The sequence below is a fragment of the Dromaius novaehollandiae genome, chromosome 5 (assembly GCF_036370855.1).
Source record: "Dromaius novaehollandiae isolate bDroNov1 chromosome 5, bDroNov1.hap1, whole genome shotgun sequence".
Lineage (NCBI taxonomy): Eukaryota > Metazoa > Chordata > Aves > Casuariiformes > Dromaiidae > Dromaius > Dromaius novaehollandiae.
This window is the reverse complement of record NC_088102.1, coordinates 20,025,856-20,051,178: the sequence shown is the minus strand read 5'-3', so window position 1 is coordinate 20,051,178 and position 25,323 is coordinate 20,025,856. Positions and strand designations below refer to the sequence as shown.

General features: G+C 35.9%; 1 protein-coding gene across 7 annotated transcripts in view; it reads right to left on the bottom strand.

The window, feature by feature from the left end:
- The window catches only part of NRDE2 (NRDE-2, necessary for RNA interference, domain containing), a 60,809-nt gene that overhangs the window by 4,478 nt on the left and 31,008 nt on the right, over window positions 1-25,323 (bottom strand). For all 7 annotated transcript variants that reach the window (XM_064512197.1, XM_064512196.1, XM_064512199.1 and 4 more), the window contains 10 exons: window positions 19,869-19,977; window positions 17,590-17,814; window positions 15,714-15,863; window positions 13,735-14,194; window positions 13,133-13,535; window positions 9,412-9,545; window positions 6,755-6,878; window positions 4,542-4,714; window positions 3,508-3,894; window positions 1,438-2,366 (listed from right to left, as the gene is read on the bottom strand). In XM_064512197.1, coding sequence (XP_064368267.1) covers window positions 1,438-2,366; window positions 3,508-3,894; window positions 4,542-4,714; window positions 6,755-6,878; window positions 9,412-9,545; window positions 13,133-13,535; window positions 13,735-14,194; window positions 15,714-15,863; window positions 17,590-17,814; window positions 19,869-19,977 — 3,094 coding nt within the window. The remainder of the gene's footprint in view (window positions 1-1,437; window positions 2,367-3,507; window positions 3,895-4,541; window positions 4,715-6,754; window positions 6,879-9,411; window positions 9,546-13,132; window positions 13,536-13,734; window positions 14,195-15,713; window positions 15,864-17,589; window positions 17,815-19,868; window positions 19,978-25,323) is intronic.

Genomic DNA, 25,323 nt, shown 5'->3' with positions numbered 1-25,323 from the left:
CTGCATGAAATCAGGCATTTAAAGCACTGTACTTCACACCATTTTATATATACTACTGTTTTACCTTTTATGTCCATGCCTTTAAATTAATTCCATGCACTGAAACAACCAAAAACAGAAAACAGAACAGGAAACAATCACACGTATTACAGATATTTTCTTAGTTTGTCACAACATTATAAAACATTATCTTTATGCACAACTGACAAGCCATTTATCTTCCTTTTGCAGCAGTGTAGCTCTGTTCTTGCAACATCCGACTTGTGCCAATATAAATATAATCCAAAGGAAAGCTACGCTAGCAGCAGACAATTGGAAAAGAACTAAATGCTTCAGAGAAAATCATCCCACCAGAATTTTACACAAAATTCTAGTAACAATAATGAAAATGTAACATAGTGTCAGCGTGTAATTAACAGCAAAACAAACTGCACAGTATCAGTCCTCCTTAACATTTGGTGGCTGCAGCATTCTTATTACAATCTAGGATCACATTACACTGACAACTCAGGAATGTCACTATCTGTGCCAGACTGTGGCAATCCAAGCAGTACACTATCATTTAAAAGTATATTGATAATTATGTAATTTCATCAAGTGCTAATATTGTAAGTTTACAGCTATGTAAAGCTTCATGATAACATTTTTCCAGAAATCTCTGTTGCTATATGCACACACAAAGAACAAAGCTGCCACGGTTAGTAGAGATATGTAGGTAGCACTGGATAGGTAGCTCCAAGCAATGGCTAGACAACAGTTAAAGAGACTATGCTTTAAGAATGAACACATACCTCTGTGCCCCCCATCTCCTACTCACTCTTTCCTCCTTTCCCAGGAGCAAAAAATCTGCTAAGCCCAGAGCACACTGTGAATTCAGGAAATTTCCAGCCTCTTCTACATAGCAACAGCTCCATATAAAGATTAAATTCTCAAGTAATCACTATGGAAACAGATAAATCTGCCACAGCTGTATTCTGTGATGCAGGGGTAAAGCAGGGCAGCAAGCTCAGCAAGAAACTGAAATGTAGCTCTGTATTACACTCCTTATTTCAGTGGTACTGAAATTCAGCAATTTCTAAGTTAATAATGTCCACTTTGGTCATCTAAGCAGACTTGTAGTTATTTAAAAAATTACTTAAAGAAATGATATCTTGATATCAGTGTCAAGTAATCAAATCAGCAAACAATCTGAACTAGGAGAAAGGACATGAGACTATAGTCTAGGTCTTTAATTCCATCCAGGATGCTGCTACTGACTCACTGTCCAGTCTTGAACAAAAAATCTTCCCTACCTGCAGTTTCTTCATTTGTAAAATGAGAATAATGACAACATTTTCCTTCCTGTGTTAAGTGATTAGACAGAGCAAAACAAATCCAAAAAAACCAAAAACTCCCCAAAACCCAAAAGCATAATCGTAAGGCACTCCAAGGTATTACCTTTGGACATTCTCAATGAGTTTTTTTCTCATCTGCTCTGCTTGGATTGCAAACAGCCATGGCTCTAAAGAGTTAGTAGACCTTGTGATGCCATCAAAAAATCTTCGTGCTTTGCTAGCATTGTGAGACTTTCTTTGGATCTGGATATACGATCTCCAAAGAGACTGGTTGCTAGGATACCGTTTCAGAGCCTCTGTTAGTGCCTCTCGCAGAGGATTCAAAGGATAAACACTAATTTTCATGTGGAATCTGAGTAAGTTTGTACGCAGCAGTGTGATGGCTTCAAGAGCAGTAGGGAAATTTTGAATGCCAAGATTCTCTCCAGTATTTTCACATTTCTTTGGATCAAGAACTTCAAGCTTTTCCAAAACTTGTGCATATATTAGTACTGCAGCATCAATTCCAACAGTCAAATACTGGAAAACTGCATAACAACCAACCAAGTTAACTAGCTGATTAGAGTCACTGACCTGATCCTGATTAGAAACTGGGGTTTTATTTAAATAATCTTGCAACGCATGATCATATGTCTTCCTAGCTTTCAAGATATTTACAGATAATACTTCTCCACTATAAGGCATATATGGTCCACTTTCAGCCAATTTGGTCAATATATGAACAGCACGTGACATGACAGCTCCTTCTAGACTTTCCAGAAGTTCCACTTCCAGCTGAGCATAGAGCAGACTCAGACTGCAGAGCTGCAGATTCTTCATTCCTCCTGTCCCTGCCGTGCTAAGAGCTGTATCAAATACCTTCCTAGCATCATCAACGTTACCAAGCAGCCATTCTAGGTAGGCATACAGTTTCCAGAGGGAAAGGTGATTTCGGTTGTCAGGTGCTTTAAGGAGATTCTTGGCCAATTTTTTACTTTTCTTCCCTTGTACTTTCAACAACTTCTTGTTTTTTGTTTGAAGACACTGAACTACCTGAAGAGGAGAATAAATAGAACAAATTTTGAGAGGCATAAGAGTAGAAAGAAAAAAAAACCCACAGCATTATTTGATTTCATTACTGTGTTTGCTTTCATATCGTTCCACATTTCACCACTGGCCAGATCTGTTGCTACTGAGTACTGTAAGTTGTCAGAGCTGCCTGTTATCAGCCATAAGCCACTGCAGCAGATTTCCAAGCAGTATTACAAAGAAACACCTACTCTCTCCTAAAATGTTTTCTGACAACTTCTTCCAACGTATCCAAATTACACAAGTTTATCAATCTCACTCCTAAAACTGTCATTAAATAATATAAAATTTCACTCTTTTAAAGAGACCAACTCCTCACATAAGGAGCTAGCTGCTAACCTGAAATGGTTGAGAAGAGAAAAATAAATGATCTTGTATGGTCAGATGCAATTTATGACTAGCGCAATTAAACCTCCGAGTAGCTTTTCACAGCACAAAATGCATTGACAGACAAACCTGAAGATTGAGTGGGAAGATTACAGGAGACCTTCTGGTTAGGCAGAGTTTGGGTAAGAGACAGGGAACTCGTCCATAAGTATAAGACAACACTAAAATTTCTGAAACGTTCAAGTCAGGAAGACAACCTTAGCTCTCTCATCCTTTTGTGGGCATCTATTAAAGGCGTTTTTACTTAAATAAATGCATATTCAAGTGATGAGGTGTTATTTCCTTCAACAACACTGTAAATGTAATTTTTATAGGAAGCAATAAGTTTCTTGATAAGGTGCTCATATCACGGTATTGGGGTTTATGCATTTTGTAGAATAGTTTGATGAATTACTGACTCATTCACTTTGACTTGCAAAAAATTACTTGCATCCACTCTATCTGGCATACAAAGCATCACATAGCAGTAGAAAATATAACAACATTTATCTAAGGCGGCAAGAAATATTATGTGAAAAAATCATACGTTATTGTGTAACATGTACTAAGGAACACTTTCCCCCCCCCCCCCCAGTATAATCTTAACTAGCACTTCCTAATTTAAATACTCAGTCTAACAAGACATAACTTTCTCAGTATCTATTTTAGTTAAATATAAACATTAATACACAAGAAAGCCACACATCACAAAACCGATTAAATGCAGATTCCTCATTACCTTAGATACTTCATACTGTAACCAACAAATGGACAGATTAGCTTTTTCCTTTCCTGAAAATAGCAGGAATAGAACATGAAAAACATTCTGTATGAACTCCTCTCCTTCCTTATAGTGGCCTATGTGATATCTCCCTCGCAGCATCGTATCCATATGACCAATACTGTTGAATCCAGAAAGTTGCAAATCAATAGAAGTCAGTGGCTTTTCATCAGAAAGCACGCTATCAAAAATGTTATTTTCATCCATGGCAACATAGAGGCTTGGAGGAAAGAGTCTACTTGTACATGGAACTCCCAAGAATTGCAAAAATGAGTACAGTAGTTGACGCTGAAGATCTGGATTAGAAAGCTGGATTAAAGATGGTCCAAGATCATCAAATAATACCTAAACCCAAAACAAACTCTGTTAATTTATGTAATCAGATAAAATCAAACTTTTAATTTATGTAATTAACTAAAGAAGTTTTCAAGTCAATAAAAAAATTATAGTTACTATTAAATGGTAAGGGAATTTCATTCAAATTAACAACGGACAAGTTGAACACGCAATGCATTCCTCCAGTCAAGACTCCAAGTTTGCTAACAAGATATTTCTTCTGGATTATCGAGGACCTCCAAAAGAAACTTATATAATGAGGCCTAAAAAGATATTATTGTTTATGCTATTTAACTCATTTTTGTTTGGAAATCAGTGCCTGATTTGATCTATTTCTCAAGAAGAAAAAAAATGGCAAAAAAACCTTTGCTTATTTAAAGCAGATATCATTTCAAATACAGATTTCTACATTCCCACACACAGATGAGGGAAAACCACATAACAGCAAGGACAGACTATTTGCCTACAGCCCTTTCCAAAGTCCACCATGAGATTCCCATGGATTTCGGCAGTCTCAGCAAGAAACCACAATTGAAATGGGAATTCCAAACAGAAAAAGAAAATAACTATTCTTCTAAAACATCTACTGGCAATGAAGTCTTATATAAGGATAATTTGCCTTATCATTTCCCATTGTTTTCTTATATAACAATGACCTGTCTTTCTGGATCTTCGCAGTCTTCTTCAGTCTGCTTTTCTGTTTTGTCTGGCCTCCAAGGTAACCACTGTCTTGCTTCACGAGAATATTCAGTATCCAGCCAAATTTGCCATTTTGGTAGAGTTTTATTCTTTATTTCTTGATCTTCATCTATCTCTTCATCATCATCATCTATAAACAAATCAAGAGCCCCCCACCATAATTATTAAAGAAAAATGAATCCACCAAATCCAAAGACCAGACTTGGTCATGTTGTTATAACAAACATGAGACAGAGCTGAAAATTTTCACATCAGAGTTTTGGGTTTTGACACTAACTTTGAAAAAGCAGGAAGTTTCCAAGCTTTTTGAACCAGTGGATCAGTGTCAGCACTCAAACTTCCTCGCAGACCAGAAAATAAGCCACTGACTGGCTGCAGGCCACTTTATCAACTGCAGTTTGCAAGCAACAGCCAAGAACCAGTCATCTTTTCATGCAACTTAGCTTGCCCAGGCATGAAGTAAAGAATCTATCTCATATCTGCTTTATGAATATTAATGTGCATAAACCATTTTGAAAAAAGTACTGTAAGTAAAAAGTATTACTATGATATTAAATATCACAAACTAAGACTGGTAATGTTGCTTTAAACTACCTGATATTTTCAGCAACATTTTAATTAATGTGCAATAGAACCAACTGATGTAGTTAAACACACACAAAATGAAGTGTTTAACTACGTTCCACTTTTACGATAATCATTTTAGACGGTTAGATGCAATTAGCATATTTTTGCTGTGACAGCAACATATTAATTCTGTGCTGAAACTGATGAGCACTTACTGAAAAAATGTGTACGTTAATGGAAGGCTGGCAGAGACTTTTCACATGTTTTTTTTTTCTTGCTGTTCAGAAAAAGTCCTCAAAATTTATGGTTACCTACACTACTTTTTGGAAAAAAAAAAAATCATTCTTCTTCCAATCTAACAAGGCCATTTCTGCACCACTTCCACATTCTTTTTCCTGACACTTGCCATCAACCAAGCTGAAACACTCCCCCTCCCCAAATTTCAAAAAAAAACAAAGACAAGCAGATGGCTGCAACATTTTTAATTTCTGTGCATCTTCTGTGATCTATACCCTCTCCTTTAGCCAGCTCCACTACGAAAAATAGGAACATTTCCACAATTTTTAACCACCGATCAGGTGTAATCTCTAGTCAGGTCTCTAAGATTATCAAACCTTTCAAACTTTTGGGCTGAATATCAATGGGAAAAGTGCTGATATCATATATGCTGGATCTGCCTAAGAGTCCATACCTGTCAACACTAGAACTGCTGACTCCAGTTTAGGGGCAAGGAAATTCCATCTTGGCCCAAGGACAAGGGAAGCAGAGGACTATTTCTCATTTCCTTGCTTTATTAGAAGCAGAGCAGAACTTACTCCTTTAGAGTTGCTACTGCAGCAGGAGCAGCAAAAGCAGTGCTAGCTCATCTTTGGTCAGACATATTCCAGCCTCCTGCTCCCCTTCAAGATGCATCTGTTTGAGGAACAGTCCTTGAGGTAAAGGGAAGGACAGACCACTGTAGACCAGAGGGCAGGGTGGGACTAAGCAGGCAGGAGGCATTTTCTGTCTCCCTTGCTGAGGCAACAGCCTTCATTTCTGCATGTTCTTTATGCCAGCAGCAGTCCAGCCGGGTGGAGAAGCAATTACTTCGTCCTCTGTGTCACACAGAGAAAGGGAAGGTTTTCCTCCTATTTCTACTATGTTGTTTGCTGTAAGAAACTGAACTCTTCAGACATACATTCTTAGAAACAGAAATGAACTATGAATCCTTGAGGCAACTGTCATCTAACACTGTAATCCCAACTGGTCCACCAATATGATGAAAAGGATCTTAAGGGATAGCAGCTTCCTTCCACCGCAGATGGGCATGGGTCTCTACAAAATGCTCACATCTCTAGCTTTTTCAGAACAAAGTGGGGAATATGTCATCCCTTCCCTCAATTCTTAATCACTGGAAAGGACAGCAGTATTCTGTGAACAATATGGCACACAGAACACACGAAACAGATGCTTTTCCTCCCAAGTGTGATAGTTTATTTTAATCTTGGTAAATATTTTTGAAAACTTGTATGCGAAAACATGAGAAAAAACAGCTTGTATCATTCTAAATAAACTGTTTAGAAGAACACATGCAAAACAACTACACATATTGATATGGGCATACCAGGCTTGGTAACAGCTATCCAGCCACCCTTTTCCTGTTGGTGCATCCATGCGCTCCAGCCTCTTGCTCCCTTCTCTCCAATCCGAGGTTCTCCACTATCCCAAAATGGTTCAAAGAATTCCACCTGTTGTTTAGGGAAAAAAAAAAAGACAAAAAACCAAAACCACCACATATAGAGAGGAATCATTCAGTTTTCCGGTACATTGTTTAAGAGACCCTATAGTCACTTAACAAATTTCAAACAATTCTGGATCATATATTTCTGCCCCTTATCAGGTTATTACATCCAAGAGCACATGCAGTTATGGGCATTAGAACTTGAAGCAGGTGCACGTGTGAACACCTACTCAAGACGAAGAGTTTGAATGTATCGCATAAAATTTGAGGTGAGGATAAGTGAATTGAAGCACTGGGATGGACTTCTAAAATACACAAGAAACATTTAATGAAAACATCCATTTATGGCAGACACCAGTTCAACCAATGTGTCAGTGATGAGTTAAAAAAAAAAAGAAGAAAAAAAAAGGAAAAAGACATTACTCAAAATGACACAAAGTCTATCTCTTCTCAAGCTCTGCCCGAGGAAAGGACATATTCGTCACCTAGAGATTTTCCTGTTCTATTAAAGTGCACTGTAATCTGCAACTGCATGCAACTTCTGTATCTGAAGACCTTGTCAGATGCTGCTTAAGAATCTGCTACAACTGAGTACTTAAGCTATGCTGTGGCACAACAGAATCATCATCAACTCTTCTGATGAACATAAAGGTTATTTTTAAAAGGTATGATGCTTTAAAGAAAGCAGAAGACTTTTGTGCCAGATGTCCTAGCAGATCCTTCAAGGATAAGCATCCAAAGCCCCCAAGATGTGGCTCCAACTCACATCTCCCTCTTCCCAATCTTCCCTTTGCTCAGTCCCCAGCCTTTATGGAACCATGAAAAATTTGGCAAATGGAATGATGATTTAGATGATCATACACCTATGGTCAATCAAGACACTACTGCTGGGCATAAATTTGAGCAGACTGAGCAGAAGTGGCACAAATCAGTAAGAGATTTCATCAACAGCTTCAGGGCACTTTCCAGGGACTTGGAAGTTCAGGGTTCTAGTCCTGACTATGTCACTAGCTGCATGCAATCTGTCATCTTTGGATTCATCAATTCCTCCCCCACTTTGTGTATACTTAGATCTAATGACAGTCTCTCTCCTATGTTTCTGCTGGGTCCCAGACCTTGGCTTTGACATTGAGATATGACTGAGACATAAATATGAACAACAACATTTACTTTAAGAAAAATCAAGCATCAAGGTATCAGAAAACATGAGGTTTACAGCAACTGGAAAACCTACTTCTGCTCATTAGATGTATTCGTTACCCCAAGTGTGAAAGTGAACTGTGAAAATAGTAAGGAACCAAGTAATTCAAGACTGAGTCATAATGTTTCTGTGAAAGAGCAGAATTAAAGTTGTACAATCAACTGTAAAATGGGTATTTTCCTATTTTCAAGAATTGGACCTTCCAATCTAAATAATGCCCTATTAATCAAAGTTCCTCATCATCCTGCCTTATTAAAAGTTTTTAAATATTACAGATAATGTTACAGTTTTTCGAATAATTGGATGCATGACTTGAGGTGATTTGTGTAATTATACCAAAACTACCATCCTGCATCATAATTATGATTGAACTCTAAATCTTTGGCACTTTAAGAAGACAATACTACTATTTAAACTACAAGACTGCTCCACTGGTGAGCAGCAGCATTAATCTAGAGAGCAAGGAATGGACTGCTGAGTCTCAGAAGTGGTTACTTGTAGAGAAGGTGAGGGAACAAAAGGAAACCTGGCCCAGTTTCTGTACTATATAGTAGCCCAAGTGCCTAACTGGTTCCCCTCCCTACCTTTCATCAAGAAGGAAGCAGCACCCAAGAGTTCAGTGGGTTATAGGTGATGCTACACTGGCAACAGCCTGCTTCCTGAATACTAACGGACTGACTATTACTGGGGTGCACCTCCAACATTCTTCTGAGCAAATCATGAGAAAAAGTGATTAAATACTCTAACAGAATAAGCTGAAATTTCACAGCAAAAATAAAATACATTTTTAAAGTACGATGGTATTCCTAATGTAGCTATCAAAGAATTACTGAAAACAGAAAATGGAGAACCTAAAAACTGGTTGCAACTATTGTCTGAAGCAGCAATTGATTGCAGTTCCTCATCAGCTTTCTCCATCAACAGCAGTAACAAAACAAACCCAGTAATTTTAGGGAAAAAACACACGGAAAGTGCTAACTATACAATAATAGTCAACACTAGTATACAACAGTAGACAGTAGTGCAAACTATACTACAGTAGACAGACTTTAGTCAGCCAGCTGAATTTTTTCCATTTTTAATTACTAAGAAAGAAGACATGAGATGACTGGTTATCACACTTCCATTACGTAGAGTAGAAATGGCCATTTGGCACTACAGAAGCATTTCTCTGCAGTGGAAAAATTCTGGGACTACCTTGAAGAACCCCAAAGTAAGTTACAATTCAAAATGTTTTCCCTTGTCCTTAAAAGTTCATCAACAGCCTTTTTTTTTTTTTTTTTTTAAGCATTCTTTGTAATGCACAAGGACATAAACCCATTTAAATGGAAATTGCTACCTGTCCCCTTGTTGGCAGATCTTTTACACTGTCAGGTTTAAAGAAGGTGAAGTCAATCAGAGCCTGAAACAAAGACACCGCTTTCTCAGAATGGCCAGCTTGTCTCAGAAAATGGCACTGCTGAAGAAATACAGCTGTAAAACAAAGGAGATGGATTATTAACATTTCACCAGAAATTTTGTTGCAAAGTGTTTTATTGCAGTTCACAACTATACAAAAGACATACATGCTCTGGCAAGAACTGCTGCGGAGCTTAGCTGTTCTGGAACGTTATCAAAATCCAGGACTAAAATATGGAGTAACTGTCATGAATGCACGTCAGAACTGTTGTAGTTTAATCAACTTTCAGACCTTCCATTTTATATATAATATGCCAAATTCATGCCACACATGTACTGCACTTGTTGATGAATACAAGTGATATGTAAGACTCTCAACTTCATTTTATCCAGCATCTATCACAGTGTCTTTGGAGATGCTGGGCATTATTATAATTCACACTAAGTCAGTACAACAAATACTTTTTGCCTCATTTTTGCATGAGATAGTTACATTGACGATATATTTGGTCATTTTCCTTCCAACTGTCATTCCCTTTTTCTTTTCCTTTATGTAAGACCTCAGTTAAGAGAAGTCTGGTCTTTTGGCCAAAGCATTAATGTTTGAGAGTAGAGCAGAGCCCTACCCCTGTTCTTCAACAAAGTATTTCTGTAATCGTCGCTATATCCCTACTATACGCTGATCCCCAAGGCCCAATTTACAAAAGGGAAACACAGCCTCAGTTTATTTATATATTCATATATAAATCCATATATTTACAATTTCATCTTAACTAAGAGAGGTAGAGAAATAACAAATATTATAAGAACCTCTACTATTAGGCAATTCAAGGAAACTTCAGAGATATTCCATCACTCCAAATTACATTCAAGCCTTAATGAAAGCATTGTTTGTTTCAGAAACAAAGTACTTTAAATCATAATCAGTTTGCAAAAACAATTTTTTTTAAAATCAAGATTTAAATAATTCATTTAATTTAATAGTTTTGACAACTTTTATTTGGGAATTACTGTTTCTTTTCTAAATGCATTGGGTTTTGAGGTTTTTTGCCAACCAGGAAAATTTAAGTGTCTAGATACACACAAGTAACAACATACATAGGTTAGCATCAATTGATTGCGATGATCATTTTATTTTTTTATATAAGCAGATGGCAAATGTTTTACTCCTTTTACTTTGCATGAAGGTTTAGGTCAGATGCATAAGCATAAAATTTTGAGTTCACCTGGAACATACAAACTAGGCATTTTGCTAGCATTTCCTGCAAAGGAACTGTTTTTCTTCTGATCACCAAGAATCAATGATATTTTCAAAGATATTTAAACAACAAAAACCGTACATAAGCATTAGCAGAATCTTGCAAAGTGTTTTAACCAGTTTAGGCACCTTCCCCATCAATTTCAGTATCCACCTGCCATTGAAAATTTCATTCTTTCCTAGTTTCTTAGCTTCCAATAGATAACTTTAATTAAATTAGTGTGAATGAATAAAATATCCCCTCAGCACTTGCTGCCAAACTGAAGCCAAAAATAATTGAAGCATAAGATTTTCTGCATGATAGAACTGAATGCAACTACATTTGAAGAAATGTAAAGATCAGCATTTAATTCATGATAAAAGCTGAAAACAGCATGAATGCATAGTTCATTCAGTCCATAGTGTTGTGACACTTCTACAGCTGAACTGACCTAAAAGATAAGGATGTTTTTCCCCAAGCAGTAGGTATAATTTGAAAAACAGAATGCCTTTCTATAGCAAAACTTGAGAATGCTTATTTTTCCATTTACTTTACAATAACAGAAAATTTAAAATACTACAAATTTAAATCTCAAACAAAAATTTTGAAACAAAAACTGATCTAGACTTTTTAAACAACTTATTTGCTTTCTCAAATTTCATGGTTTAAAAAACACCCATATATTTCCAAGCAGCTAGTACTGTATAGAATTGAACACTAGATGGCATGGTCCACCACTACTTAAAAGCGGCTCTTACACTTCATTAAAGGTTGAAGATATATGCCTACCATGCATTTACAATACTAATCGCTTCATAATTAATTTGTGAAACATATTGTATATTTATCTGAGTGGACAATTTGGTAATTTTCATAATAAGTAAAAGGACACTAACACTTCAAATTTAGTCAAAGAATTACAGGTAGTTGAGGCACTGAAAAATACCAGACTAATGAAAGTCTCCGCATTCCTATTATTTGAATTCCAAAGAAAAAAACAAAAATGTGTGTAAATAAATCACTGTAGTGTTAACACACAACGAGAAAGTAAGAGCAAACAGAAACAAAAGTAAAATCAAGTCCATTTTCATTTCAGCCTATACATTGTCAACAAACAAAACAAGTTTTCTGAAAACATCAGTCAAACTAATATAATAAACTAGTTAAATGGACCCTTCTGAAAATCAGTATTTAAGCAAGTCAACTATGTTCCGTGAAGAGAAAAAAAAAATGAAAGAAGAAAATCCTTCCTGTTTGAGAAATAAAGGCTCAATAACACATTTGTCCTGAGAAACATTCACTGTGCTTGGTGTAGGAAGTAAGTTAAGTGTCAGAAATCAGAGAAGGCAGAAGTAATTAGAGGCTATCAGGCAGTTCAATACCCATTTGCAAGCACAAGATTTTTCCTTTACAGCACATTTTCCAGTATTTGATCCAAGATGAATCGAATGAACACCATAAGAGATCTCACTTGAAATTAATTGGTAATCCTGCAACTCAGTCTTTAAGTCTAGACTGGATATTGCACAATAGATATTATAGCTCAAACTGAAAAGAGATTCCTTGGCCTACACCACATACAAAGAAAGGTGAACTACATCCTCCTAACATTCTCCTCTAGTTTTAGAACAAATTTTAAAAGAAAAAAAATCCATACTCATGGTGACACCAATATTTTCCCCCTCAGTGTTTTTATAGATTAATAATCACAATGAACCTTTGAGATAGAGAAGTCAAATGAACTGAAACAGAATAGGTTAAGTCATTTGGCTCCAAATCAATTTAAAGCTTGTGCCAGAACTGAGCATGAACCCATTTCTTCCCTGGATGCAGTCCAGCATCCTAACCATCTGACTTGTTTTCCTTCCAGGGATAATTATATATTTACAATTTATAGTTTATTATATGTATACAATAAATACAAAAGACATCATCACATGGTACTACAACTTAGAATTCTGAATCTACTGACAGGGATTCTCAAGAAAATTTCCATATCAAACTTTCTATTACCCTTCTCTTTTCCAGATTAAGGTAATTAAGTATGAAACTTCTTAACAAGAGATAATTGTCTCTTTCACAAGCCAACCATCTTTCTTAATCATTTTTCAAAGATAAAAGCACATCTCTTCGGTGCTGGCTGCAATTCTCTAGCCTTGACATTTGTACTGTAAACAGCGCAGCACCACATTAGACTTTACCAAATGTTATATCAGAAACTCTTCTGGGGAAGGGAAGTATCTGCTATATCCATATTTGGTTGGAATATTTGCTTTAATTCTCAGCTAAGGAATCAGGATGCCAGACATCTTGAGAATAAAAATCTCCCATAATGCACAGGAAAACCTTTTCTTACATAGAATGCAGTCAACTCCAATAAAAAGCATTCTGGCCATAACATGAAATAAATAAAAATAACCTTACCTAACATAGCTTCTTCTGTGCCAGGCAGTAGCGGATGTGATACCATACTACCGTCATGTACAGCTGCCAATGTAGTCAAACATTTTCCGTAGAGACTATTGATTTTTGAAACAGAAAAGGTACTGAACTGACTTTGACAGAACAGGAGATATTTCTTCCACAGCTCTGGATTATTGGGATGTATGAAAATTAGCTTCTGCCATTCTTTGATCAAAGCTGGTGGTTCCCAGAACTCTGCGCAAAGCTTCAGCCTGGCAAGTTTCAGATCAACATTACTTGGATTGCTTTCAATAGCCCTCTCTAAAATAGCTAGTTTCTTTTCCAAGATTAACTTCAGTGATTTTCTTCTTACTTCCTGCTCTCCCTTACTGGCATAAGGGCTAGGTCCTCTCATTAATTCATCCTTAAAATGAAACAAAAATCATGACAATGTTAGGAAGAACCATAGTAGAATCACTAGGAGAATGTTGTTATTTGTGAAAATGAATCAACAGCTCGTTCTTTACCAGTAAAGATAAATAGTTCTAAACAAAGGAAACTACAATATAACATTCTTGTATTTATTACTATATCGTGAATAATCATGTCTGTCAGAAACATACCTGAAAAGAAACAAACTCCATCCAAGCTTGAATATCTCTTGGATTTTCTCTGACCTTCTTGTTATGCTCCTCCACTTTTGACATTAGAACAGAGTTAGTATTTATCCCAGGCTCTTGGAACGCCTGCTGCTTTACAGACTCGAGGTCTGTAGCCTTGCACCCTTTTCCCTGCAGCCACATTGTAGTAGATGGATCATAAATCCCAAGAGGATTTACCTCTGTTGTGTCAGGATGATCGTCAGTTTCCATTTGGGAAACTGGTATAAAAGCAGTGGGGTCAGATAGAGAACTTTTATTGTGAACAGGAATCCCATCAGAGTTCAGCATCTTCACACTGTTCTTTGTGAAATAGCGCTCAGGTTGCCTCTGTGATCGCTTCTTTTCTGATGCGGAACTGGCCCAAGTTATACGTTGTTTCTTCACATCTATGCCAAGACAGGACTCTCCTTTCCTTTTATATCTTGTATGGAAAAATACAGTTAAAACTCCTAAAATACACCTTAGAAAAGATACCTTCTTTTCAAAAGTAAGCTTGAATGGAGTACTTAAATTCAAATTGACCCACATAATGTATACACAGAGCTTTAGAGTGTAAGAACTTGGTATCTTTTTCTTATGTAATGCTCCATTTTTTTTTTTTAGTACCATCAGAATTTTTATCATCATACTACATTTCCTCTGACTTAAACAATATATTAGTGGAAGAAAAATATTTTTCCCCCTATCATTTTAAGCCATTCTTCTCATTTAGACAAACGTGGAGAAAGCACAAGAGACACAATATCATTTAAGGCTTCTATTTAGATTAGATTAGCTTAAACTGATTAATCAGACACCAGTAGTTCAGTCCTGTAATATCTTTTTGTATCCCTAAGCTTCTATCTATCTTATATGCCAATAAGGGGGAATCGGAGGAAATCAAGAGGAAGATAGAGAGGGAGAGTTCAGAGTATGAGTGAAGAGGCAGTCCACAGTAATCCTAAGTAATCCTGACAAATGAAAATATTACCGAAAATGTCATTTCAGTGACCGAACCAGTGATGTGCAACTCTAAAGTAACACTTTCCATCTCAAGTAATAGGTGAATCTGAAGGTGGCACAAAATCGGAATGGATTGTAACCAGGCTATTTCACTACAAAGGTACACACACTACTAAAATAAGCCCCATAAATCTCCCCTCCACAAATAATTACTTTTTATACATAATAAACAAAACATGTTTTCCTTAAGAACATCAAGAAAAAGGTGGGCACAAATAATACATAAGCCAAGGACAGGTTCCCTTAGATGAGCTTCTGTTATTGCACGGACATGTGTTCTGAAGGGTCATAATACCAGTATCCCACCAAGGATGTTAAATATACAATTTCATCTATTATCATTTGAAATAGAGCAACTTGTGCAAGGAAGATATCTTCTGAGTAAACAGTCTGGGTGATCTAACACAGAATCCATTTGCTAAGAAAGTATTTGCATCTTTCATGCAAGGATCTCTAACCATGCAAGTAATAAAATCTCACAAATTTGGTGTAAAATAATTATCATCTTCATTTTCCCTTTTAAACACAGAAACAGAGCAATAAAGAGATCAAAAAGTTTAATTGCCCAGATATTAGCTAGAACAAAACCTTGGATTTCTGACCTCAAACCCATACTTTCATATCTGTCCCATACTGCCATCTCTAAATGGCAGTTCTGTAAGTTCACATACCCACAGGCTACTACATAGGAAATACTTTTAGAAAAATGAAGGTGATGCACTTTATTTTTATTATTTCATGGCATCTTTTGTCTTTTAAAATATTTCCACCCAATATAAAGTTACATTTTGACATAAGCTATTGAGATATTTGTTATCATCTCTCTCTTATTCTCTCATCTTCAACATCAAAATTTGAATTTCAAACTTTTCACAATCAGACTGAAGTCAATGAATCTTGAGACAGCTTGAGTTTCAGTACAGACCAACATACTGTACCTTGCTATATCCCCTCGATATAGAGATTTGTAGGCCCAGTTTGCAGGATCTGATTTCTTGTCTATTCTGAATGTTTCTGCTGTGAAAGCCTGGATATCATCAAGCCAAACAAAGCGATTGCTGGTAAGATTTGATGTTTTATCATCTAGACTGAAGAAAAGGAGAAATATTTTCTAAATATTTGTGGCACATAATCAGCATTTACAAAACCAGAAAATGTTGCATTTCTGTAGTACATAGTAATTTACTCAAAGTCATGGTACATGAACCATTGTTGCAAAGTTAGTCACACGCTGGCAAACAACTGAAAATACACTAAAGGGGCAATCAAAATAATTAATTAAAAAAAAAAAAAAAACCCCACTCATTGCATTTCCAGGACATCCAGGATTATTAAAGGCCATAACCAGGTTTAACCAATTAATTGGTTGGTAAACTATAATCTAAAATTGTGAGTCTAGTTGTTTTATCATATGCATGGGTATAAAATCCAAAGTGGTTTACAGATTATAGCTAAAGAAATGAATTTAAGTGGAGGTTGCCATCTGCCTAAGAGCTATAGGATACTTTGAACTCTTCATCAGAATTCATGTTTGAAACATGCAATTGAGTTTTGTAGTCTTGAGAAGCCTTCTAAAATTTCGCATGACATACTGCACTTAAAGACATTTTGTGGCTCAGGTTTCAAAGGGTACTACAGTCTCCCTGTTCAACAGGGAAACAATGTTATCAGCCCTGGGCATAAATACCTTCCTGTGAGCCTGTAGTCTCATATCCTCGTGAATCTACCTTGGGAAAAGTACAAAATTAGGGTGAAGTCTAAGCCAGTCTGAAGTACACCCAGCTGTAACAACAATTCCTCAGTGCCACCAAATCCTCACTCCTTCCCTAGGAGCAGCAGCAGTGCTGTGAATCAGAGCCAGAGCTGCTGATACTAAACAAACAACATGAACTAGGGAATCAGAGAAAGCTGCTCAGATAAGCAAACATGATGAGAAACAGAAAAAAGTGACTTATATGGGAAGTGGATGAGAATTTCCACTAATCTAGTGGAAAACCTAGACTGGGACACTTTGAATGAGAAGATCAAAACCCAAGAGAAAGAGAAAAATGCAGAGCTACATAGGCCAAACTGGAATACTCAGTGCATTCATACAACCTCTTCTGCTCAAAGATCACATTAGTCACTAAAAGTCTATTTCCTTACTCCACATAAAAATGACACCTCCACTAATTACATGGTATTTTAGAGCTCCTGGAATTAACAAACAAGATGAAATAAAACAGTTTCAGATACTCAAATACCCATTTAGATACAGCATGAACAAGACATACGAAGCAGACAGCATATATCAAAAAATGGCCAAAGGCTGGATGTAGTAAAAAACAATGTTAAATTCATTTAACTTTTTCTTAATATGGAAAAAAAAAGGAAACATTAACTCTGTGAGGAGGGAGTTATTATTACAAGGCAAACATAACTGTCTTTTAAGTCTTTTCCATTAATTAAGAATAATGTTAAATACAATCCCTCTCCAAGCTCTCTCAGTTAATCAAAAGCCCATCAAAGGAAACCAGAAGCTCACAAAAAAAATCAAAATAAGCCTCTATATGTCTTTAAAAATATCTTTCATTACTGCCATTCCCTGTTTTGTTCTGAAGAACAATACTTCACAGCATATTTTAGTCATAGTTCTTCAGAAATGATTAAACAAGTGCTTCTAGTTCCGCTTTTACTGCTTTGAACACAGGTTTACTAACATAAAGCTTAGGAAAATAAGACCCACCAGTGGCAAGAATTTCATTCACTAAGTTGAAGAGACAGACAGAAGAACACACTGAATGTACATCTGGCACTATACTACTAAATACATACTTTGCTGCTGCTTCTTTTTCGTGATTTCTGCCACTTTCTGTGGCTTTGCCCTTGATGTACTTAGTGTCCAGGTCTGATTCACTGCTACTGGAGTCTCCTCTGGTTTTCCTTTTTGTCTTCTTATGGTGGTGATGCTTCTTCTTTTTCTTTTTCCTTTTCTTACTTGTCTTGTTTAGATTCTCATCTGTATCACTTTCCCCTGACAGATCTGATCTTGAAGTATTCCTGCTTGGAAACAACTCCTTAAATATTTAAGTAGTAAAGCTGTAAACAAAAACACCTTAAGAAAGTTTGCAGTCATTTTACCCTTTATCTTGATTCTCCCTATATTTTTGGGGATGAGAGTTAACAGCAACACATACTATACATGTGAAATAAATCCGCATTAAATGAAAACCATCTTTATTTTTTCAGATTCTGGAATTTCTGACTACCAGTCTTAAAGTTTTAATTGTCAAAGACATTTTGATGTGTGAACTACATAAACATCCATCTGTTATCACCACCAAATTAGAGGATGACTTGATTTTCAACCTGAGCTGATAAGATTTCCTAACAACTTTGCTAAGCCAACTCTGGTCAAGTTAGAAAGATCAGCTATCTTTCAGGGTAACCTGCAAAAGAAAAAATGCAATTGTCTTCACTCTTTTTCCTTGTTTCTTTATGATTTACATAAGAAATATTGAAAATGTATTTTTAAAATCACTTTCAGACTAAAAATTCAAATCTTATCTCTCAAGGAACCTGACTTGGGTGACTACAGCATTAATGCCAGCATATAATATAATGTAGTAACAAACATTACATGCAACAGACAACTAACTTATCAGAAAGTCAAAGAAAAAGGACAGTTACTCTTGGCAAAAAGTATTCGTTTCATTGTATGCACTACCTACACTCCAATACTTAATGATCAGCTGGAATGATGGATGTCTTTGCTTAAGAGCCAATATATCCCTTAACTAAAACACAAACTCATTTTAAACAGTGCCTGAAATTTTCAGGAATATTTCAGTAAAGAAAAGGAGTGACAAGGCTCAATATTTGCAACACATCAGCAAAAGAAAATGCATTGTTTCAGAAGCAGGGCACATCCAAAGAGAGCCTTGCACAAACCAGTGTCTTTATTTAAATGTACTAGGAAAAAAGATGCCACAGGAGAAGCTATCAGCAGGTCTTACAAATGAACAACCCCGCTCCACACACACTATGGTGGAGTTACTACTTTTTTATTGAACTGAGGGTGTATGCTAGTAACAGACGAAAAGATAAATCAAACAAAAAGATAAATCAAACAAACATATTTCTCTGTATACTTTTGACAAATGTCTTTTCAAAGATTGAAGTATGGCGTTTTTATTATAGCATTCTATCTGAAGGGCAATTTGCAACTTTCTTAGCTCAATATTAAAAACTTGAAAATATTTGGAGAAAAATAAATGACTCAAAAAAAGATTTCATTCACACAATATGTGTATACGTAAACATAAGAGACATATGGGAAGTTGTAGTCAGCTGTGATTTTTATTATAAATATATTTTCTATCACTACCAGCAACAGTCAACATAAATAGATGAATCTGTATCAAGTAAAGCCTGATTAAGGTTCCAAACTTTGCAGTTGAAACTTGACTCCATTAATTATTAAGTCTTGGTTATAGCCTACATATGCAGAGTATAACACCTATTCTAGTGAAGGTTGCATAATACAAGCAATTATTCAGCAAACTTGCCTGCTTGAAGCTCATTTTTATAAAAGTGTATAATCAGCCACTTTGGTGATCAGTATGTTCTGTGCAACTGCACAACTTTATATATGCAGTATTTCATTAATTCCGATATTCAGCTAGTTTTAGAAAAGTAAAAAATTTCCTATACTTGACTGCAAAATGGCTGATTGAACTGGTTTTCAGAAAGAAATCACAAAGATGATACTTAATCTTTACATTATTTCAAGGGTCACTTAGGACATTCAAAAGCTGATGAAGAATCATGATCACTCAGCTCTCTCTCCCTGCCAAACTAACAATAATTTAAATGCAGCTGTGCAAAAAAGAAAATGGGAATGTAATTATATAAGTATAATTTCTCATTATTTTAAGTTAAAGGACATGGAAGCATTATTCATACTGTTATACATGACTCAGTTCAGGCCTTTTAAATAGTGAACAGTGAAATGAAAAGCAGCACTGAAAGCTCCTGAATTTGGTCACACATAACAAAAGATAAGCAGGCCATAAGAACGAGGCTATTTAGAAAGATATTGAAATATATTCTACCTTATTAGTGGTGATTTTTCAGGGGTGAGTTTTGCAGCTTCTGTAGTGCACTGATGCAGTAATAGTGCATCTTCTGTTGAGAAGCTTGGGTTACTAAGCCAGTCCAATTCTGCAGGTAAAGAAAAATGTGAGATAAATACAAATTAGCTTGCTGTACTGTCTACAAGTTGGGGATTCGTCTAGTCAGCAGACAGCTAAATTCACAGCAAATGTCACTAACTCATTTGTAATAGATGAGCATTTTGGAAAGCAGTCCATGAAATTTCCAATTTAGCAAATCGCTGGGTTTCAACAGAGTAAAACATTGGAGAACTGGAATCTTCCCATGACATCAATCTAAGCTTTAAGTTAAAAGAACAAAACTAAAACAACCCCCTAAACCCTAATATTTAAAAGTTTATACCAGAAAGAGATAGTTTGATTCATGTACTGCTATAGTTTATATGGTAAACATTAATATTGGGGAGATTTTGTTTTTTAAAGATCCCAGTCTAGACAGTAAAACTGAAAAAATTACAGAAGGACTTAATTAACAAATAAATGTAGTTAACGAATGCAATACACCTTATGTAAATTTACAAAATTACAAAATATACTTTACTCCCCATATAGAAAATATTTTGAACACAATTTTATTGAGAATTCTTATCAATAATGGGTATCCCTATCAGTTTTTTTTTATACATAAGGTCACAACACATCACTAGATTCTCAGTTCTCTAACCACCGAAATATCACTAACCTTTCACATAGCATGAAAAAAAAAAAAGCTAACTGACATTAATTTTGATATATTAGTCAGTATTTAACATTTTACATCTACACCTGAGGCCTTTAGGTCATCATCTAGATGTTGACAGGGTATGGAAGGGGGATTTTTTGCTAATTTGATTTTGATAATTTTACTGATATTAAAACATCTACAAAAATTTTCACAGAGATTTCATTCCTGGAATACTTTCAAGTATGTGCAAGTTTAGAACAAATTTTCTGCAGTCACAAGAAACGTTATTTAGCAGAGGCATGGAATTTAACTGCAGCCCCTCAGGTGCCACACCGGAGACAGCAACAACAGGAACAGACTTGGTCTCCCTGCCTGTTCCTCATGCTCTTTACGATCATCTTTGCCTCAGTGATCTTCCTGTCACGCTCTTGTCTTTGTGCTTTTGACTACACTGACCTCTAATGCTTAAACAACATGGACTCACTGTCTGCCAAGCCTCTCTCCTCCTTCGAAAGTATTTCTTTCAGAAACACCTCTTCATACCAAAATTCTTTCTTCTGTCTCATGTCCCTGAATCGTTGTCCACAAATGGACTTAAAATGGAGCAGGCTGCAAAACAGTTTGTTACTGTACGTTAAACTCATCAAGAAGAGGGAATCACCAAGCAAAGCTCCAGCCCTCATCTCCCAAGGGACTGTACCAGTTGCTGGAGAATACAGGGCCCTTGGTGAGGGTGACTTTCCCTGTCTCGTGCGAACTTGGATCTGTGTGCAGCAAAGAACCCACCATTCAAGGAATGAGAACTGGCAAGGACCAAAAGACTCTTCCCAAAAGTGTCCCAACCAGTACGCCACAGAACGCTGTCATGCGTCACTTTTCAGCTCATCAAAATATGTAACATAGACTAGTAAATAAAAATTCAGCTGCTTTCCGTATCCTTCTGCCCAGCAACCAGAATGGACATACCTAGTGCAAATGTTATAGTTCTTCACTGCAAATCATCACAAGAATCACTATGTTCTCCAGGAAAATACTTTAACGATATTAATGCCAAATTAGAATAAACCTAAGCACTTAAAACCATGACCCTTACTTGCCTATTTAAAGCATGATAAAAATCCATTATTTAATTCAATTTAATGTAATATAATCCATCCTTTCACAGAACCCCTCATCTTAAGCAAGTGTCTTTAATTTTTAATCTACAAATCTACCACAGAGCAGTCTTCCAAAGCATTCAGTGACCTTAAAGGTGAAAGACTTAAGCTGGCTAATTTCCAGGCAATATTTGACTGACCTATCAAAAAAAATCATTCACTCTGCTGGGGAACGGTGTTGTGCAATAATAAGCTAATTTCTTCTTTAGTTTCTGTAAGGGATATATTAAGAACCAAACTACAATCAGAATTACTTCTAAGAAGAACTGTGTTAGTATTTTCCAGGAAATATCAAAATGTTTTTCACGGATAATTCTGTAGCAATTCCATATTCAAAACACACACAAATTCAAAAAAATCATATACCTGGTAACTGCATAATCATATCAAGTTAATAACTCAATAAATGTCACTCTGCAGAGTTCTGCCTTATACCTGAGACTAATGTGATTTTGATTAAAAAAACAGTATCTTCCATAAATTTATTTCTGCTCATTTTCATAATGAAGAAGTGGTATAAAGGAACACAGGAGCAAACTGTATCCCTGAAATATTTCTTCATTGGTTGCACTCTAGTCTTCCTTAAATACAGATGAATTAAGAGCAAGTACATTGGTCCAGATTACTCCAGATTTACATAAATGCAACTAAACTCAGTATCTGGTAATCTGTGCATATGGCCTCTTGTTTATTTACAGAAATAAAGGAGAACTTTAATTCCCTTTAAAAAAAAGTTTTCCTTTTGATTTGTGTAATATCACTCAGATATACTTAACAAAATAGAAATATTTATTGCTTGGCAGGGTCACTAAAGTAAAGGTATATGACTGAACAGTACAAAACGAGAACTTATTAGCCAGACAGACCTCCTTAAAATCATTACACCTACTCCAAAGATGTATTACACATTTAATTTTTATTTGGCCAGATCTCTAGTAACAACCTTCAGACACAGAAGTATTCTTTGTAGCCTTAGAGCTTCTCTTTATTCTTAATAAATTATTGTTCCCCTATGTAGCGTGTAATAACTCACTTATCAGTAACATTTATTTTGGCTGAAATACAAGTATTTATTGTAAGGTAGTTCTATAGTGATTTGAACAAAGAATTATGGCTCAAAATGACCCTATATATATAAATACTCATGACACTTCTTAATAAAATGCTAGCTTAAGTTTTTTTAAAAAACTAAGCTAAGGCAGAATGAAGTTAAATAATTGTCTTTAAGTTATATGGAGGTGTTAGTGACAAAATTCTGAATTCAACAGTTAGAAGTTTTTTTCTAATGGTTTGAAATTTGCAAGATATGTCTAACATTTAAGACCCTGATTTAGAGTTTTATAAAACACTGTAGGTGTCAAAATAGGTTTTTCATTGATTTCAAGAGTATAATATTAGGTCCTACAAAGATGAATGCATATAGGTGTATTTTTCTATATTACTTGACAGTTTAAATACTTAAGAGACAGGGAAGAACAAATTAGGGAAAAAACTGCATATAAAAGAGCATGTTAAATTTTTTAACCTTGAGGCACTACAATTCCAAAGAACTTCCAAAGGGAGCTACAGATCCTTAGCAGGACTAAAAGTTTCGGTCTTTAAAAATTGGAAAATAAAAAGCATCACATAAATTTCTCTTTAAGATGTCATCATTCATCATATTGACAATAATAAACAGAGAGAAAATAAACAAAGACAACAATAAAGCTTCAGCTGTTTTGGAAGCCACAACAAAACATGGGGCTGACCAACCATATAAACTTCCCTGAGGCACAAAACACACCTGCAGACTACAAGTCAGTCTAAGCAAGAGGGGCTACACTTGAACTGGCAGAAGAGTGGAAAGAAGTTATTTTTCTATTACTCTGATTAAAAGACTGTTCTAAGACAAGAACCACATTCTTAAATAAAAAAGAATGAATTGGAAAAATATTCACCTCCCTCCCAACCCCTCAAAAACAGCAACGGAACAAATTTATCCTGCAGCTCACAGAATGATGAAGCCTGAACTTCTGAGTTGTGTCCTATGTCCTTTATACTCCCCACCACTGCAACAACTTTAGGTATTATCCAGGCTGCCTAAACCATTCTACAGTACTTTCCCAAGTCCCTTAATTATTGGTGGGGCAAGAGGCAGCCTGTGCTCTGTCAGGTTCTGATACCAAAGACGTTTATTAGCTGGCTAATGTGCATGTGCAAGACAATCTATACTGACAACACTTCAATTCATGTTACAGCTTCTCTCTCAGCAGCAGCAGTTATTTAGATTTGTTTTTCCTAAGCAAATTGAGATTTTCCACAGACCTCCTTTATTTTTTCCACTTCTCTTTCCCACCCATAACAAATTTGACTGAAAGAGCTAAAACTCCTGTGGGGGAGATGTTGGGAAGTTGACTGGCAGACAGATGCACAGCAAGCATGCGTGAAATTCACTTCCATAGGAAATTTGCCTTAAAAATAGGAAAATAACATGTATTATCACCATAAACTGCTATTAACAAACTTTTAAAATACGGTTTTGGCTTAAGTTTACCTGAAAGTATCTGTTATTGCCTTTCACGGGTGAACTCGCTAGACTTAGTATGATAGGCTTACAACAGTAAGCACAAGCAGGATAAGGTTTATTTTTGATATTTTCAATTACTGTTTTAGGGCCTCAACAAAGGAAAACTGACCTTGAGAAATTGAGTCAAACATTAATCCCCTGGCTGTGCCTGTAGCTTGGTTCTACCTGAGCAGATGAGATCAAATTGCGTTTTTAAAACACTAAAGAATCACACTGCAAGAGCCAACCCCTGTAGCATAGTCAATATGCCTCTGTGGACACACCAGAGAAATGTTCAGAATCTTCCAACTACAGTATTTTCTGAACAATTTAATCAAACTGACTTAATACTCTGGGAAGAACTGAACAACTTTTTCCATTACACAACATGCAAGTCAAAACCTCCTTGTAAATAATCTCCAGTGAATCAGTTAGCTGGATACAAATATTTCAAACATTAAAATGCATTCCCAATTTTAAAATTTTACACTTTGTTTTTAATTATTTTTTCTTGTCAAATGTCTAAAAAGTTTAATATCTGCAGAGACAGGATTTATGTTCTTAAAGACCTTTTGTGATAAAATGTATGCATTGTTTACTTCTACTCTGCTATCCGCATTCATGGACACAATAATAGGAGCAGTCCAATGGCATTTTTTGTATACCTTCCCAAGCCAGAAAAGATTTACAGTGCACATCCAGAGAGGCAATTTTTAAGAGTTAGGCAATACCTTCTCCTGCTCTTCAGGATCCTGAAAATCTGCTTTCAGTAAACCATTCCATCATCCTAACAATAGAATAGTTCACATTGTAAATAATGCTGTGCATAATGCTTACTACTGTCAGTGAGGCTAGTTATTACCATTGCTCTGTTCAGCAGCGCTACTAATAAATTTGTAAATAATCTCAAAAACTAATTAAGCTTGACAATGTAATTGTAAGGAAACATATGAGAGATTATTTTGCACTCTAGAGGTGGCTGCAACTCAGCAATCTAGCAGGATAGCAAGAGCGTGCAGCAGTACTTCT